A 13,697-nucleotide genomic window follows, 5' to 3' on the forward strand; every position below is an offset into this window, starting at 1 on the left:
AATATCCTTACAGAGCTTTGCTATATATCGTATTACTTTATGAATAAAAAAATTATTTAAATTATAATAAAATGTTTATTCGTATTTTTACTTTATTTTTAGTTACGAGGCTGTATTTCGAACTCAGGTTTTGGGTTTAAGTCCTTTGTCCATTTAGGACCCTGGTCACAAATTGATTTTGGAGTAGGTTTTCCACCGAAAAGATCTTTAAGAGCTGTATGAACCCATACTGTGTTGTATTCTTCTATTGCGTGAGGTAAAAATTCTCTTATTTCGATAAAATCTGGGCGAGCCGAAAAGATTGTTTGCCAAAAACGTTCTATTTTACCATTTAACTGTGGTGTGTAAGGTTCTGTCCGATGGTGTTGAATGCCATTTACTTGAAGAACGTTTTTGAAGTCCTTTCCTGTAAATTCGCAACCATTATCTGTCAAAAGTTCGTATGGAATAATTTTGATAGAGTCGATAGCATTTTGTAAAGCTTTTGAAGTTGATTTCATTGTTTTATCGGGAAGAATTTCGTAATAAATACAAAAACGAGATCTGTCATCGATAAAGGCAATTAAATGATAAGTATGCTTGGTACCATTTGTCTCTTCTTTGAAGCTTTTTAAATCAGTATGCCATTGCTGATTTACGTATTGGGAAACATACTGATTTGGATGTTCATCAATTTTTTCTGGATCTCGCCGAAATTTGAAAAGATTCTCTTTTTCGTATAATTTAAGCATATCGTGAAATGAAACTGTGTCATCATGTATGTAACTCTCTAAAACTTTTTATAACCTAGATTGTACTTAGCTTTTATTTCGTGAATGGTTGGGAACAAATCTGTTCTAAGAGGAGTTTCTGGTCTTCCGAGCTTTTTTGGATTTAAACCAAGTTCTTGCCATTTTAATAATAATTTTTTTTCTACCTATGTGCAAATCTTTTGCAACTTGGTCTGCTGTCTTTTTGCCAATAGAATATTCAAGATATGCCGTAATATAAATCTGATTTTCATTTGGCAGATCCACTTCTTGTCTTTCCATTCTTTTGAATCAATTTATACAAATAAACTTATAAAACACAAAATTATTATTTTATAATATAATTCTTAGATAATACATCCGATATGTAAAGTGTCAAAAATGAATTGAACCGAATTTTCATGCATTACATAATAATAAAAATTTAATTAAATATGTTTGATGACGATTATTTTGAACCAGAATTAAATTCTGATGAACAATATGATTGTTATATTGATAACTGTATTCAGGAAAGTTTAAATAGAAATAGAAATGGTTTAGAAAGAGAAATATTGCAAAAGATACCAAGAACAGATTCATACTATAATGCAATAACAGCGGCAATTGGAAAACAATTTAAAGGAAAAACATTGGCAATAATTAAAGAAATAATTAAAATATCACAAAATGACCCATATTGTCATTTGTTAATTTATATTAATCGTTCAGGCACTCCTTCGGATTCAACTTTTGAATCATTAAAGAATTTAATTAATGTTCCAATTGTTTATAAATCACATGAAGAAGCTGAAGCCTTTATTCATGAAGTTTTATTATTTAAAGAATTGTATAATCTAGTGAAAAAAGAACATTTAGAAAATCGAATAGTTGATAAACAAACTATGGAAATGTTTGAAACATTACAGATTTCCGACTATTCTAAACATTTCTTACATACACTCATATTTCTTGATGATGCTGTCAAATCGTCTTTAATTGAAAAACCAAATTCTAAATTCAATAAATGGCTTACATAATGCCGTCATATACAATGTAGTTTCTTCTTAGCAGTTCAATTCTTTAAAGCATTAAGTACGAATATTAAATCAAACTTGTCAACATTATTTATATTTTCAGGTTTTAGCAGACAACAATTGAATGTGATGTTATATCAAGTAAATTTACCAATGACTATTAATGAGCTATATTATCAATATCAACAATTAGGTGAACACGGAAAATTAGTTGTCGATCTTGTAAAAGGTGATGTCAAGTTTGTACAATAATATTAATTAATTTTAATTTTTTTATTCTTTACAAAATGACAACAGTTGATTCAAATGCATTAAGTGGATTAATTAATCCTGTAAAAGTTAGACCAGCAGCTGCTAATTCAGGGCATTCAAATTTTAGAATGAATTTCTCACCATTCGAACAAACTCAAATGAAACCTGGTCAATTACCTCTCAGTAGTAAGAAATATGATCCAGCTCTACCAAACTATAATAGACAATTCAGATTTGGTCCTGGTGCTGATGATTTAGTTAATATTGCTGCAAGTCTTCATAAAGGTTTTGCTCGTGTTGATGATGCAATTACATTACCTGAAGCTCAAGCATATGCAGCACGTCATGGTAAAAACTGGCAAGCCCATGAACTTGATATTACTGGTCCAAATGGTAAACCAGATGGTATTCCAGAAGTTTTCGTCACAGATTCAAAAGGTAATTTGAAAGTCATTAATGGTTGGAGATTAACGAATTCAGACTATGGTAAAAGAAGAGCTTATCACACGATGATACCAGATAAGAAACAAAGACAAGAAGATGGAAATTCATTCCAAGATTTCAAAGAGAAATACTTAACTGTTACTGATGATGATACTGGTAATCCAGCTTATGCAAATCCGTTACCAGGTCGTTTAGGTGAAGCACTTCAGAATACAAAAGATGTTTCAGCAAAGAAATTCTTTAATGATGCAATTTATAAAGCTACTTGTGATGCAAATAAAAGCTTAGTTGAAAAACTATTTGCAAGTTATGGATGGCAAAAGAACCCAAAGGATCCATCAGAAATTAAGAAAGCGAAAGCATTTAATAAAGCGAAGTCTAAATCTCAAGGTGGAAATCTAGCATATTTAGCTCTTGTTAAATTAGCTGTTTATAGATCATTAAATAGGGAATATGGTATGAACAGTTTCAAGATAGAGGCGCAAAATGAAATCGGAACAAGAGGTGGATCAAAGGATGAAGTTGCCGAAAAGGCTGAAAGAAGAAGGAAATCATTTGAGAGTTCAAAGACATTTAAGAATGCTGCTCAGCAAGTTGTTATGAATCTTGTCAATAACTTTAGATCAGCAAATAGAGATCAAATTGTAAATGTTTGCATGGCTGCTCTTAACTATGCTGCTAAAGTCGTTGGTTCTAATCAGAAATTCTCATTTAATACAGGTGTTGATTTCATTGGACGTATTTCACAATATTACATGCCAGGTGTTGTAAGTCCATCCGGCGTAGCTGTTCCACAACGTAAACGTGTCAAACAAGAACTTCCAATGCCCCCATCACCAGGGCAAATGAGTGTTCCAAGACAAATGGCTCCACTTCCTGCAAGACAAGCTGCACCACCACCACGACCAAGACAACAGTTTGAAGAAGTTCCATTAACAGCAGATGTTAACAATTATAGAAATGGTGATGATGCTGATAGTTGGGATGAAGCAAGGGCAAGACAACTTGAAAATGAAGCTTTTAATGAAGATGATGAACCAGCTCCCCCATCAAATATCCATCCACAAGCTTATTACGAGTATTAAAAACTTAATTAAATGATTTAATAATTATATTTTTTTAATCACAATCAAATAAAAAGATGAGGTATAGACCAACAACGAGTGCAAAAGGAGAAGTAACATTTGGATACAGTGTTAACCAGGACAAAAGTAAAATATTACAGAATGTTCAAGTTAATGTAAATTCACGTGATACAGAAGAAACAATAAGAATTACCGAAAAAGTGACAAAACATCAAAAACAGGGAGGGGGTCTCAATTTTTATTACTTATATTATTTTACAATATTTATATAAATACTCTTTATAATATATTTTACTATAAAATTATACCTCAAATTCAAATATTTAAAATATTATTTACATAATTATCTCAAAATTATATTTTTATATATTATTTTTCATATGTATAAATCCTATAATCTATATCTATGCAAATCTCATCTAAAATTTTTTGAAACAAACCGCTACCATTTTATAATGGTCCATCTTAAATTCATCATAAATTCTGGTACATGTTAGTACCAGAGTCTTCAAATCTCAAACACTCTGGTACCAACATGTACCAGACGCGAGTTTCCAATGCCCTCGTACGATTTTCTATTAAGATCTTCTTGAATGAGAAGGTCTTCATAGAAACTCGTACGAGGGCTTCTCTTTTAAATACTCTGGTACCTGCTGGTATCGGAGTCGACTTTACAGCCCTTTCCCCAATTTTGAAGCTGGGGAAAGTTTTCAAGCAATGAAAGGGAAGCTCTCGCTATGAGGTGAAAATCTAGAATTTTTACCTCATAGCGAGTAATCCTTTGTTAATTGCTTGAAAACTTTCTTCAAATTATCAAAATTTCGAGGAAAGTTTCCTTGCTTCAAAGTAGAGATGGAGCCCTTTGAGCCACTGCATATAGGTCAGTGACTCAAAATACTCCATCTCTACTAGAAATCGCCAAAATTTGGGTCGCAATCTTTGAAATGCGACGCAAGTTTGGGCAATTTCGCGAGGGACTTGCTCCATTTGGTGCATAGATTCACACTCTATGCACCAGATGGAACAATTCTTTCGCTGACAGCGGGAAACTTTGTCTGAATAGTTTAACATTCAGACAAAGTTTCCCGCTGTCAGAGAGGGAATGGAAGGGTAAGAGGTATATATTCATAATGTATACCTCTTACTCTTCCATTCCCTCAAGAAAGTTCAAAAACTTGGGTGCAATCAGAACTGATTGCACCCAAGTTTTTGAACTTTATATAAGGAATTGTTGGCTATGATGTACTGATCATGAATCAGTACATCATAGCCAACAATTCCTTCGCAAACAGTGGGAAACTTTGTCTGAATAGTTTAACATTCAGACAAAATTTCCCGCTGTCAGGGAGGGAATTAGAGGGTGGGAGATATATAGATAGACTATAAATCTCTCACCCTTTAATTCCCTCAAGAAAGTTCAAAAACTTGGGTGCAATCAGTTCTGATTGCACCCAAGTTTTTGAATTTTGTATAAGGAATTGTTGGCTATGATGTGGATAGCCGCTGCCAGACCAAATGAATTAACCGTTGTGAATAACGTTTCTGAATCTTTATTTAAAAAGATAAAATATCACGATTTTGGCTGCGTTAAAAATCAAAGAATTGATGTTTTTGTCAAAAATCTTTTAGAAGAAGTTGCACCCAATTACTTTATCGTATTAAAAACGATTTACTTCAAACAGGTTTTATTCCTTCAATTAGAATTCGCGAGCCTCGATTGACAGATTATAAAACAAAATTGAAAAGAGAAGTTCAATCACGTTTATACCAAGTATTAAATTTTGTTCAGAATCAAGAAGCCAATTTGAATCCATTAAGATTTTTATTGAAAATGCTGAAGAAAAACTTTCTCAAATAAATGAGAAGATACAAAATTCAATTACATATTTAAGATCGTTTGAAATTCCAAATGAATTGTTAGATACGTATATGTTAGAAATTAATGAATTAAAAAAAAAAAAAAAAAAAAAAAAAGGTAGTGGGGCTTCCAGGCACTTCGTGCCCTCTAGCCCCCGTCACTTTTCTGTCACTTTTCAGGAAAAAACATTTTTATTATATATATAAAATGAATTTTACAAAACCACCACTACCCTTCTTTGGAAATAAGAGTAGATGTAAAGATATTCTATTGAGAGAACTTAAGAAACTACCGAATGGTCTAACATTTGTAGATTTGTTCGGTGGAAGTTTCTATATATCTCATTTGTGCCATACCGTATTCCCAAACTCAAAGATTATATGCAATGACTTCGACAACTATATGAACCGTCTCAAACATATTCCAGACACAAACAAAATATTGAGTGAGTTGAAAGAAAAGATACCTATAGGTAAGATGGAACGTATACCATTAGATAAGAAAAATACTGTCAGAGAGGTTTTGAAAAAAGCAGAGTATATTGACTGGGATAGTATATCTTCTAGACTATTGTATAGTGGTTCTATAAGAGTTCATGACATTGAAACACTTATGTCAAAAGTTTTATATCTTAACTATACAAATGTTTTCAAAGAGGACATAGAAAAATATATTGAGGGTATAGAGTTTGTGAGATGTCATTGGACAGAGTTGTATGAAAAATATAAAGACAAGGAAAATGTTTTCTTTATAGTGGACCCGCCGTTCTATAACACATGGGATTTTCAATACCAAGTAGACTGGACTTTGAGAGACTCTTTAGAAACTTTAGACGTTTTACATAACTGTCCATGCTTTTACTTTACATCCGATAAAAGTGGTTTGGAAACCGTTATGAGATGGTTAGAGGACATACATGACTATGAGTTTAGATACGATAAGATAGAATATGAGAGAGGTCCTATAAACTGGAGAAAGTGTCATAACAAAGAAATTTTACTAGTAAGTAAATGTGGTTTGAAATAGGACTACTTGTTTTAGGTTTTTTCCATTGTGTCATTTACTTATTTGACGTGGCAGAAAGATATAGAGAATATGAAGATGAACCAATGCCTGCAAATGTTCAGTATATGTACTCGTAAGAGATATTTTTATCTAATATTAAATGGACGCACAGAACTTAGCGAATGCGCAGCAACCTGGACAACCAAACCCAGAGAATATTCCAAATGAAGTTAGAATACAAACTGCAATGGCAAACTATGGTCAAGTGCCAACAGATGTACAAATGCAAACTGCCATGTCAAATGACGCTGCGTTAGGCTTACCACCATGGTATGCAAATATGAGATGGAAAGAGTTTTATACAAACCCTGAAGTGGGATATAAACAACTCTATGCAGATGACGCGAACACAGGAGTTGACCCAGAGTATGTTTTCTACCAGAGGAGAAATAGAATGTATGAGCTCCAGTTAAAGAATGCTATGGAACTCAACAGGAAACGTAAGAGACTAGGCGGACATTAGATTTTTACATATAGTAAAATGGGTTTCTTTGGAAGAATAGGAAACTTCTTTCGAAATGTTGGAAGAGGTATATGGAATGGAATAAAATCTGTCGGAAGAGGAATTTGGAACGGAGTCAAAAATATTGGTAAAAGAGTAGGTCAGTTCGTTGGTATTATACCTAAAGACCCTGAACCAGAAGAACAAGCTCCTGTTATACAACAGCCTGAACCTGCACCACAGTCTAGTTGGCAACCAAATCCAACACCTCAACCGTATTAAAATTATATTTTTACCGTTCGATAGTAGTTGTATATGAAACTAAGTTCTAAGTAAAACGCGTGGTATAATGGAACTATTCTCTTTCTTCCATCTGTAGTAAACCATACTTGAAAGTCTGAAATACTTCCACTCGGTGGTTCATATAGCTTTGTAGGTTTTTCGTAAAAGTCATTTGCCAAGCATAAAAAAGAGTTTTGTGCGCCAGAAAATGAAGCATGAACTATAATAGCATCTGAGTCGAAAACATTTTCATATGTTCCATTAGGGTTTTCGACTTCATAAAAGTTCGGGTGTACTGGATATTCTGCAGGCTGATTTAACATCCTCAAAAATCTATACCATGCCAAGTTGTTATATTTTGTAGAAATATAAACGTCTTCTCCAAAGTCTTCTATTCTATTGATTTTAACAGTTGCATTTTTCCTGTCATATATAATATCGAGATGGTACTCTCCTTCGTCAATGTTGTACTGTTTTGCATATTCGAGATAGATATCGTTTATTTTTTCTTGAAAAGCTTGAAGAGTTGTTTCTAAGTTTACAAGCAAATTCACTTGTAAAAGTTTTCCCTGTTCAAATTTCTCATACGTACGTTTCTCTTGTTATAGTATCGAATTTTCAAAAGCGACCGTAAAATGGAAACCATGTATGGCTTCTGAATGAACTTCATTCTACGAAAGCCAATAGCTTTTGTGACGGATGGGTCTCTTAACCATCTTAAGGGGTAGTCAAAACGATAGCCTTCATTTACGGTCTCTGTCTCAAACTTTTGACCGACATTCGTAAAAGTTCATCTAATGGTTAGTCGTAAGCAACTCTTGAATTTTCTTTTCTATTGGAAGCATTTTTATCTAGAATAAAAATGTCGAAAGAAACAGCGTCTATGAGAGAAATACAACACAACCGACAACTCATTTTGCAAGCTCTAAATAAGAACACAACAAACTTTTCAAACTATTCTAATATCTGATCATTGAAAGAAGGAAACTTAAAACTGACGATAAACCCAATGACAGATGAGTTTCTGTTTCAAGACAGTAAGAACCATACTGTCTGTGTAAATCCAACAAAAGGAACTTTAAACGAGAAACCTATATCTGAACTTCTTTTGAAAGCAGATGTTGGCAACAAAGCAGACAAAGAGTATGTCATTGAAAAAGTTCAAGAAGAACATGACAGAGCAGATGCAACATATGCAACGAAAGAGGATGTTGAAAAGAAAGCAGATAAAACATATGTTAACGATGAGTTAGCATGTGTGGCTAGTGCATTAGATAAGAAGGCAGATAAGGAATATGTGGATGAAAAAGACAATGAAATTAAAGAAAGGGTTGAATGGTACCATGAACGGACTTCAAAGATTTTAAAAACTAAAGCCGATACAGGATGGGTTTCAGGGTGTTTAGACCTTAAAGCCGACAAAGAAACTGTAGATATGTTGACACAAACGGTTTCAAGTCATACCAGAGGTTTAATGGAAGATGGACAACAGTTGAAAGAGCTTGAGAAAGGTGTTACAGAGTTAAGGAATACAAAAGCAGACTCGACATGGATAAAAGGATATGTAGATGCAACAAAAGAACGTATTTTCGCATGGACAGAAGGAACATACCCACAAAAATATCATAGACATAGCATCTCTGACGTAAATGAACTTGAAGAAAAGTTATATAAAAAAGCAGACAAAACAGAGCTTCAAACATTAAAGACAGAATACTTCAAACAGTATATCCTATAGGTTCTATTTATACGTCAATGAACTCTACCAGACCAGAAGTAGTACTTGGTTTTGGAACTTGGACTCAAATAGTCGACAGGTTTTTGTATTGTGCAAACTCTTCAAAGGAAACAGGTGGAAGTAAAACGATTTCAGGTGAAAATTTACCTGCACACAGTCACTACATAGATTTAAGTACATCTCAAGCAGGTTGGCATAAGCATAAATTTTGGGATTGGTCAGCAATGAAAAAAGGTAAAGGATATGATGTTAAAGACGACGTTCAGTTTGCTATAAATTGTTTCTGGGGTGACACTCAGGGAGATGGAAACCATACACATTTCGTTTCAGGATATACGCAAACAACGGGACAAAGTAAAGAATACATGCCACCTTACATGACAGTTTACGCATGGTATAGAATTGCTTAGTCGTCATTTTCAACTTCTTTAGCATATTCGTCAGGAGTTGTCTTATATTTGTTAGGAACTGTCTTTGAAAGTATACCACCTTGAACTTTGACAAGTTTGAAACGAGGTCTGACAATAGTAGTTTTATCTTCTGCTTGCAGTCTGTACATTTTGCCATGTTTGCCTAAAACTTCATAATATTCTCTTGTATACTTTCTTCTATTTTTACGAACACGAATGTGAGTACCTGTCGAGTTCCCATTGTTGTCATAGTCAATAGTATTTTCATATGGGTCGCGTTTAGGTATTTCTATTTTTACTTTGTCACCTTTCTGAAGTTTGAAGCCTGGCATTCTTTCTTGTTTGTCTCTTTTGACTAAACTATTAAATATATAGTCTTTCTCTAAGTCAGGGTTGTTTTTCATTTCTTCGGGGGAGTGGTTTCCCAAACCTTTTTGTTTACGGCTATTGTAAATATTTAAAACTTGTCTCATCTTTGCCATGGAGAAGTGTCTATATTTGTCGTCATATGACATTTCATTTGCTTCACCACCTTGTGGTTGGTTTAAGTCTCTTAAGATTTTTATACAACTGTCAATGACACCAAGAGCAGAATGGTTTTGGTCGACAATGAAATATTGGTTTACATTTTTTGAACGCAGATAGTTTTTAATATCGTCTGATTTGAAAGAACTTTCACAGTCAGATGTCAGTTTTGTTGGATGGTATTTGTCAACGAATATTGTCAAAGCAGTTTTCACATCTAAAATATTTTTGGACCATAATGGTATGGCTTCACAGTATCTTGTGTTTTGACCAACAAATATTAGCCAGTATGGTGGTCCATCTTCTCTATACCTCGGAATGTTTTCCAAGATATCCATAAACCAAGCATTTGGTGTTGAACTAAAGATTTTTACCATGAGTGCTTTCTTTGTTGCCTTAGAAACATACGGGTCCTTGTTTGGATTCGTCATTTTTTACCCTATAAGAAATGGGTTTATTTGGCGCATTAGCAGGAGTTGCATCCAGATTTTTGCCCGCAGTGGGAACAATAGCCAGAGGTGCATTTGGAATTGGAAGGAAGATTTTGAGTACATTAGGTATACTGAAAGAGAAAGCACAACCTATTATACAAACTGTACAGAAAGGTTGGGAGGTAGCACGAGATGCAACAAATCTTATTCCAAATCCTGAAACAAGAGGAAAAGTTCAAGGATGGATGGACAATGTAGGAAGAGAAGCAGGAAACTACTATAACAAAGCAAATGACTACTATAACCAAGCAGGGCACTATATGGACCAAGGTGAAAGATTCTTTAACAGAGGATATAACCATGCACAACAGTGGGTAAACAACAACCAACCTCAACCACCTCAAACGTGGGGAATGTAAATTTTTTTACTGAGATGAAATGAACAATACAGCATTGAGACAAATGGGTTCAAGATGGATTTGTCGGCTTCCAGCAGTTACACAACGTGTTTGTCAAGTTCTTCCTATACCTCAGGAAGTTTTAGACCGACTTAAAAACAACAAACAACCAGTTTGAAAACAAACCAAACTAAAATTTTTTACTGAGATGAAATGACCGAAGAAGTTGAAACGGTAGATTTGACACCACAAACAAAAAGTTCAGAACCATTGTCAAAACCTGTCAAAGAACTTACAGATGAAGAGAAAAATTCAATAATAGAAAGTGCCAGGTCTGGAAATACAAACCTAACTACAAAGTCACTTTTCATAGAAATGGAACGGCTAGTATCTCAAAAAAGAAACAGACTCTCACAAATAAAATATTGAAGTCTGAAGGAGCTTTCGAGACAACAGATGGAAAAGTTTACTTCACTGACCAACAGTTCATTATAGAACATCTCATTGACTTAGAGTCGAAATATTCTAAACTTTACAACAAACACAAAAAGTTGAAAGGAAAACAAAAACAAATGGCATATGATATTTATGAAGATGTTGACGACACAACTGTTCCTGCAGGTGAGGTAAAGTCAGAGGAACCGAAAAGTGACGAAAAACCAATAGAAGAAGGGGAGCCAAAAACTGAAGATAAACCAAAACCAAAGTTTAGTTTCCAAACTAAACCAAGTCAACCTTCATTAGCTGGTATGGGTTGGCGTCAAAGACTTATGGTAGCTGGTGGTTATGTTAAGTAAAGGAAAAAACATTTTTTTATTTTTATAAAAATGCCCCCGTATAGAATGGATAGAAGGTCTGCTAGAATAAAAGCAGAGTTAGAAAGATATGGTTGGAAAGTTTCAAAGAAGTTTAAATATAGGAAGGGAAGACCCATAAAAGTCTATGACAAACTGGCTGGTCTGACCTATGAAATGGACTTGGAAACAGCACGCGCAAACTATCCAAACAGATTAGAGAGGTTAGAAGAAGAACGTCTTATGAACTTGCCTTTCAATGTTAGTGAGCCGCAAGTTGAAGGACACGACGGCTTTGCCAGGTTCTACTGGAAACATAACGAACAGTTGCATCCCTTGAGAAGGAAAAAAGGAAAAGGTGAAGACGCACATGCTCCCATGGAAAGAACAAGATATGCATATGAAAAGTACCGTGAAGTTAGAAGTCAAATTACATCTGGTCGAACCTTTACAGTAAACTTTGACGAAGGAAAGAACAAAGAAGGCTTCATGGGTGTACTTGCTGCCATTCAAGATGGAAATAAGAAAGGATACAATCTCAGACTAACCGTAACAGATTTGGACGGTCATATATACTATGCGCATGGCAATGTCACAACAGCTGCAATGCTTCTTGACGCTTTCAAGACTACAAAGAGAGAACAAATGGTTGACTCCGACTCAGATATTTTGAATGCAATTGAAGGAATTGTAAGCGTGAAGTTCGAATGGTACCAACCTAACCCTCAAGCAGTCAGACAACATGCTGGATACTTCCCGTTCATAAATAAGTCTGACATTGACTTGACAAGGTATGGAATTTACAATTCAATTGAAACAATTGTCAATGAACCTTGTATTCTTACATGTCTCAGGAACTCTGGTCTTGTTACAGATGAGAAGATGAAGTATCTTGAGTCATGTGTGAAAACAAGGTACATGCTCAGAGGTCAATTGTCAAAAATTGCACCGTTGGCAAATGTGAATATCCGAGTCAACATTCCGACTGAGAAAGGTTCTTCACATGACGACTATGTTGTTGACAAAGACTTACCATGGTTGAAGATTGTAATTTTCCACAACACTTCATGTTGAACGAAAGTCTTATGTTCGGAAAAGGCAAGTGCAACATTGTCAGAGCTGTAAACATTCTTTTCGAGAAAGGTTTGTTGGAACCAATTCCAGATGACAAGCTGACAGAAACTTTTGTACCAAAAGACGAAACAAACTTTTCACTGTTAGCAAGACCAAAAGTTGTTCCAGACAAAGTTCTAGTACAAAAGAAGTACACAATTCCAAAAGGAGTTGGATTGTTCGGATACCAACCTGAACCAGAAGAACTTCCAATGAGGTTGCAAGAACTTCAAGATGCTATAAACAAACTTCCATTGAGACATCCAATTGACGTCAAATTGTATTGGAGAGCATCTGAGTTAGGTCAGAAGGTTTTATATGAAACAGGTTGCTTCGACGATGTTTATGAGATAACAGGAGAAGTTTCTCAGAAGATAAGAGACTCACTTGAATTTCCACGAACTGGTCCGATTGGATGCGACAAGTTCGACTCAGATGAAAAGATATACTATGTCGACTTAACGCTGCGTACATGAGGTTCGTCCAATATATCCCGACTGGAATTCCAAACGAAGACGGTGAGTTCCCAGGAAGGAACTATACAGTTGGAAAAGTCATACAACAACTATATGATATTAGGAAAGCTTCAAACCCCAAACTTGCAATGACACTCAAATTGCTTATGAATTCGACATGGGGATATTCCATTAAGAAACTCAAGAGATGAAGAGTAAACATTATGAGAAGGTCGACAACTTTGTTGAAAGGTTTTCTCCTTTTGTTTTGAAATACGAATTTACCGAAGGTGAAAGTGGCTTAGTAACCACATTAAAACCTATTGTCGAACATTGGTCTTACCTCAGTTCGCAAAAGCAGTCCTTGACAACTACAACAAATTCTTCTCCGAAGTCAAATCCAAAGTTGTGGTTTACTATGAGAACATTGACGCACTCATGACGAACGAAGAAGGATACAACAAACTCATTGAAATGGGTTTAGTCGTGAGAAGATGGGCTGTTTTAAGCTAGATAAGGTATTTTCCGAAGTTCATGTCCTCTCCAAGCGTAAGTACTGGGCATACTTGAAGACGGCACAGAAATAAAACATTGCATGAAATAAAATTGCATGAAGTAAAACATTGCATACCATTTTAAA

General features: G+C 34.7%; 4 protein-coding genes and 2 pseudogenes across 6 annotated transcripts, besides 4 other annotated features; 5 read left to right on the top strand and 1 right to left on the bottom strand.

Moving 5' to 3' along the window:
* Positions 1–102: 102 nt before the first annotated feature.
* Positions 103–1,031: a mobile genetic element.
* A 299-nt stretch (positions 1,032–1,330) lies between these two features.
* Positions 1,331–1,957: a mobile genetic element.
* Positions 1,958–2,145: 188 nt separating this feature from the next.
* On the top strand, positions 2,146–3,546 carry TVAGG3_0542830 (uncharacterized protein; the record flags this gene model as incomplete). Its single annotated transcript, XM_051237951.1, has 1 exon — positions 2,146–3,546. The coding sequence occupies one exon, from the start codon at positions 2,146–2,148 to the stop codon at positions 3,544–3,546; it is 1,401 nt and encodes a 466-aa protein (XP_051095775.1).
* A 176-nt stretch (positions 3,547–3,722) lies between these two features.
* Positions 3,723–5,495: a mobile genetic element.
* A 116-nt stretch (positions 5,496–5,611) lies between these two features.
* Positions 5,612–6,430, top strand: TVAGG3_0542850 (phage tail repeat-like family; the record flags this gene model as incomplete). The annotated part of the gene is made up of 1 exon (XM_051237952.1): positions 5,612–6,430. One exon carries the CDS (start codon positions 5,612–5,614, stop codon positions 6,428–6,430), a length of 819 nt encoding a protein of 272 aa, XP_051095776.1.
* A 520-nt stretch (positions 6,431–6,950) lies between these two features.
* TVAGG3_0542860 (serine threonine-protein phosphatase family) lies at positions 6,951–7,193 on the top strand (the record flags this gene model as incomplete). The annotated part of the gene is made up of 1 exon (XM_051237953.1): positions 6,951–7,193. The coding sequence occupies one exon, from the start codon at positions 6,951–6,953 to the stop codon at positions 7,191–7,193; it is 243 nt and encodes an 80-aa protein (XP_051095777.1).
* Positions 7,194–8,906: 1,713 nt separating this feature from the next.
* Positions 8,907–13,697: part of a mobile genetic element that runs on past the window's edge.
* Positions 9,338–9,856, bottom strand: TVAGG3_0542880 (uncharacterized protein; the record flags this gene model as incomplete). The annotated part of the gene is made up of 1 exon (XM_051237954.1): positions 9,338–9,856. The coding sequence occupies one exon, from the start codon at positions 9,854–9,856 to the stop codon at positions 9,338–9,340; it is 519 nt and encodes a 172-aa protein (XP_051095778.1).
* Positions 10,909–11,492, top strand: TVAGG3_0542890 (annotated as a pseudogene). Its single transcript has one exon. A coding segment is annotated over exon 1 (584 nt).
* On the top strand, positions 11,538–13,374 carry TVAGG3_0542900 (annotated as a pseudogene). The gene has a single exon. A coding segment is annotated over exon 1 (1,837 nt).

The sequence above is a fragment of the Trichomonas vaginalis genome, chromosome II (assembly GCF_026262505.1).
Source record: "Trichomonas vaginalis G3 chromosome II, whole genome shotgun sequence".
NCBI classification, from domain to species: Eukaryota; Parabasalia; order Trichomonadida; family Trichomonadidae; genus Trichomonas; species Trichomonas vaginalis.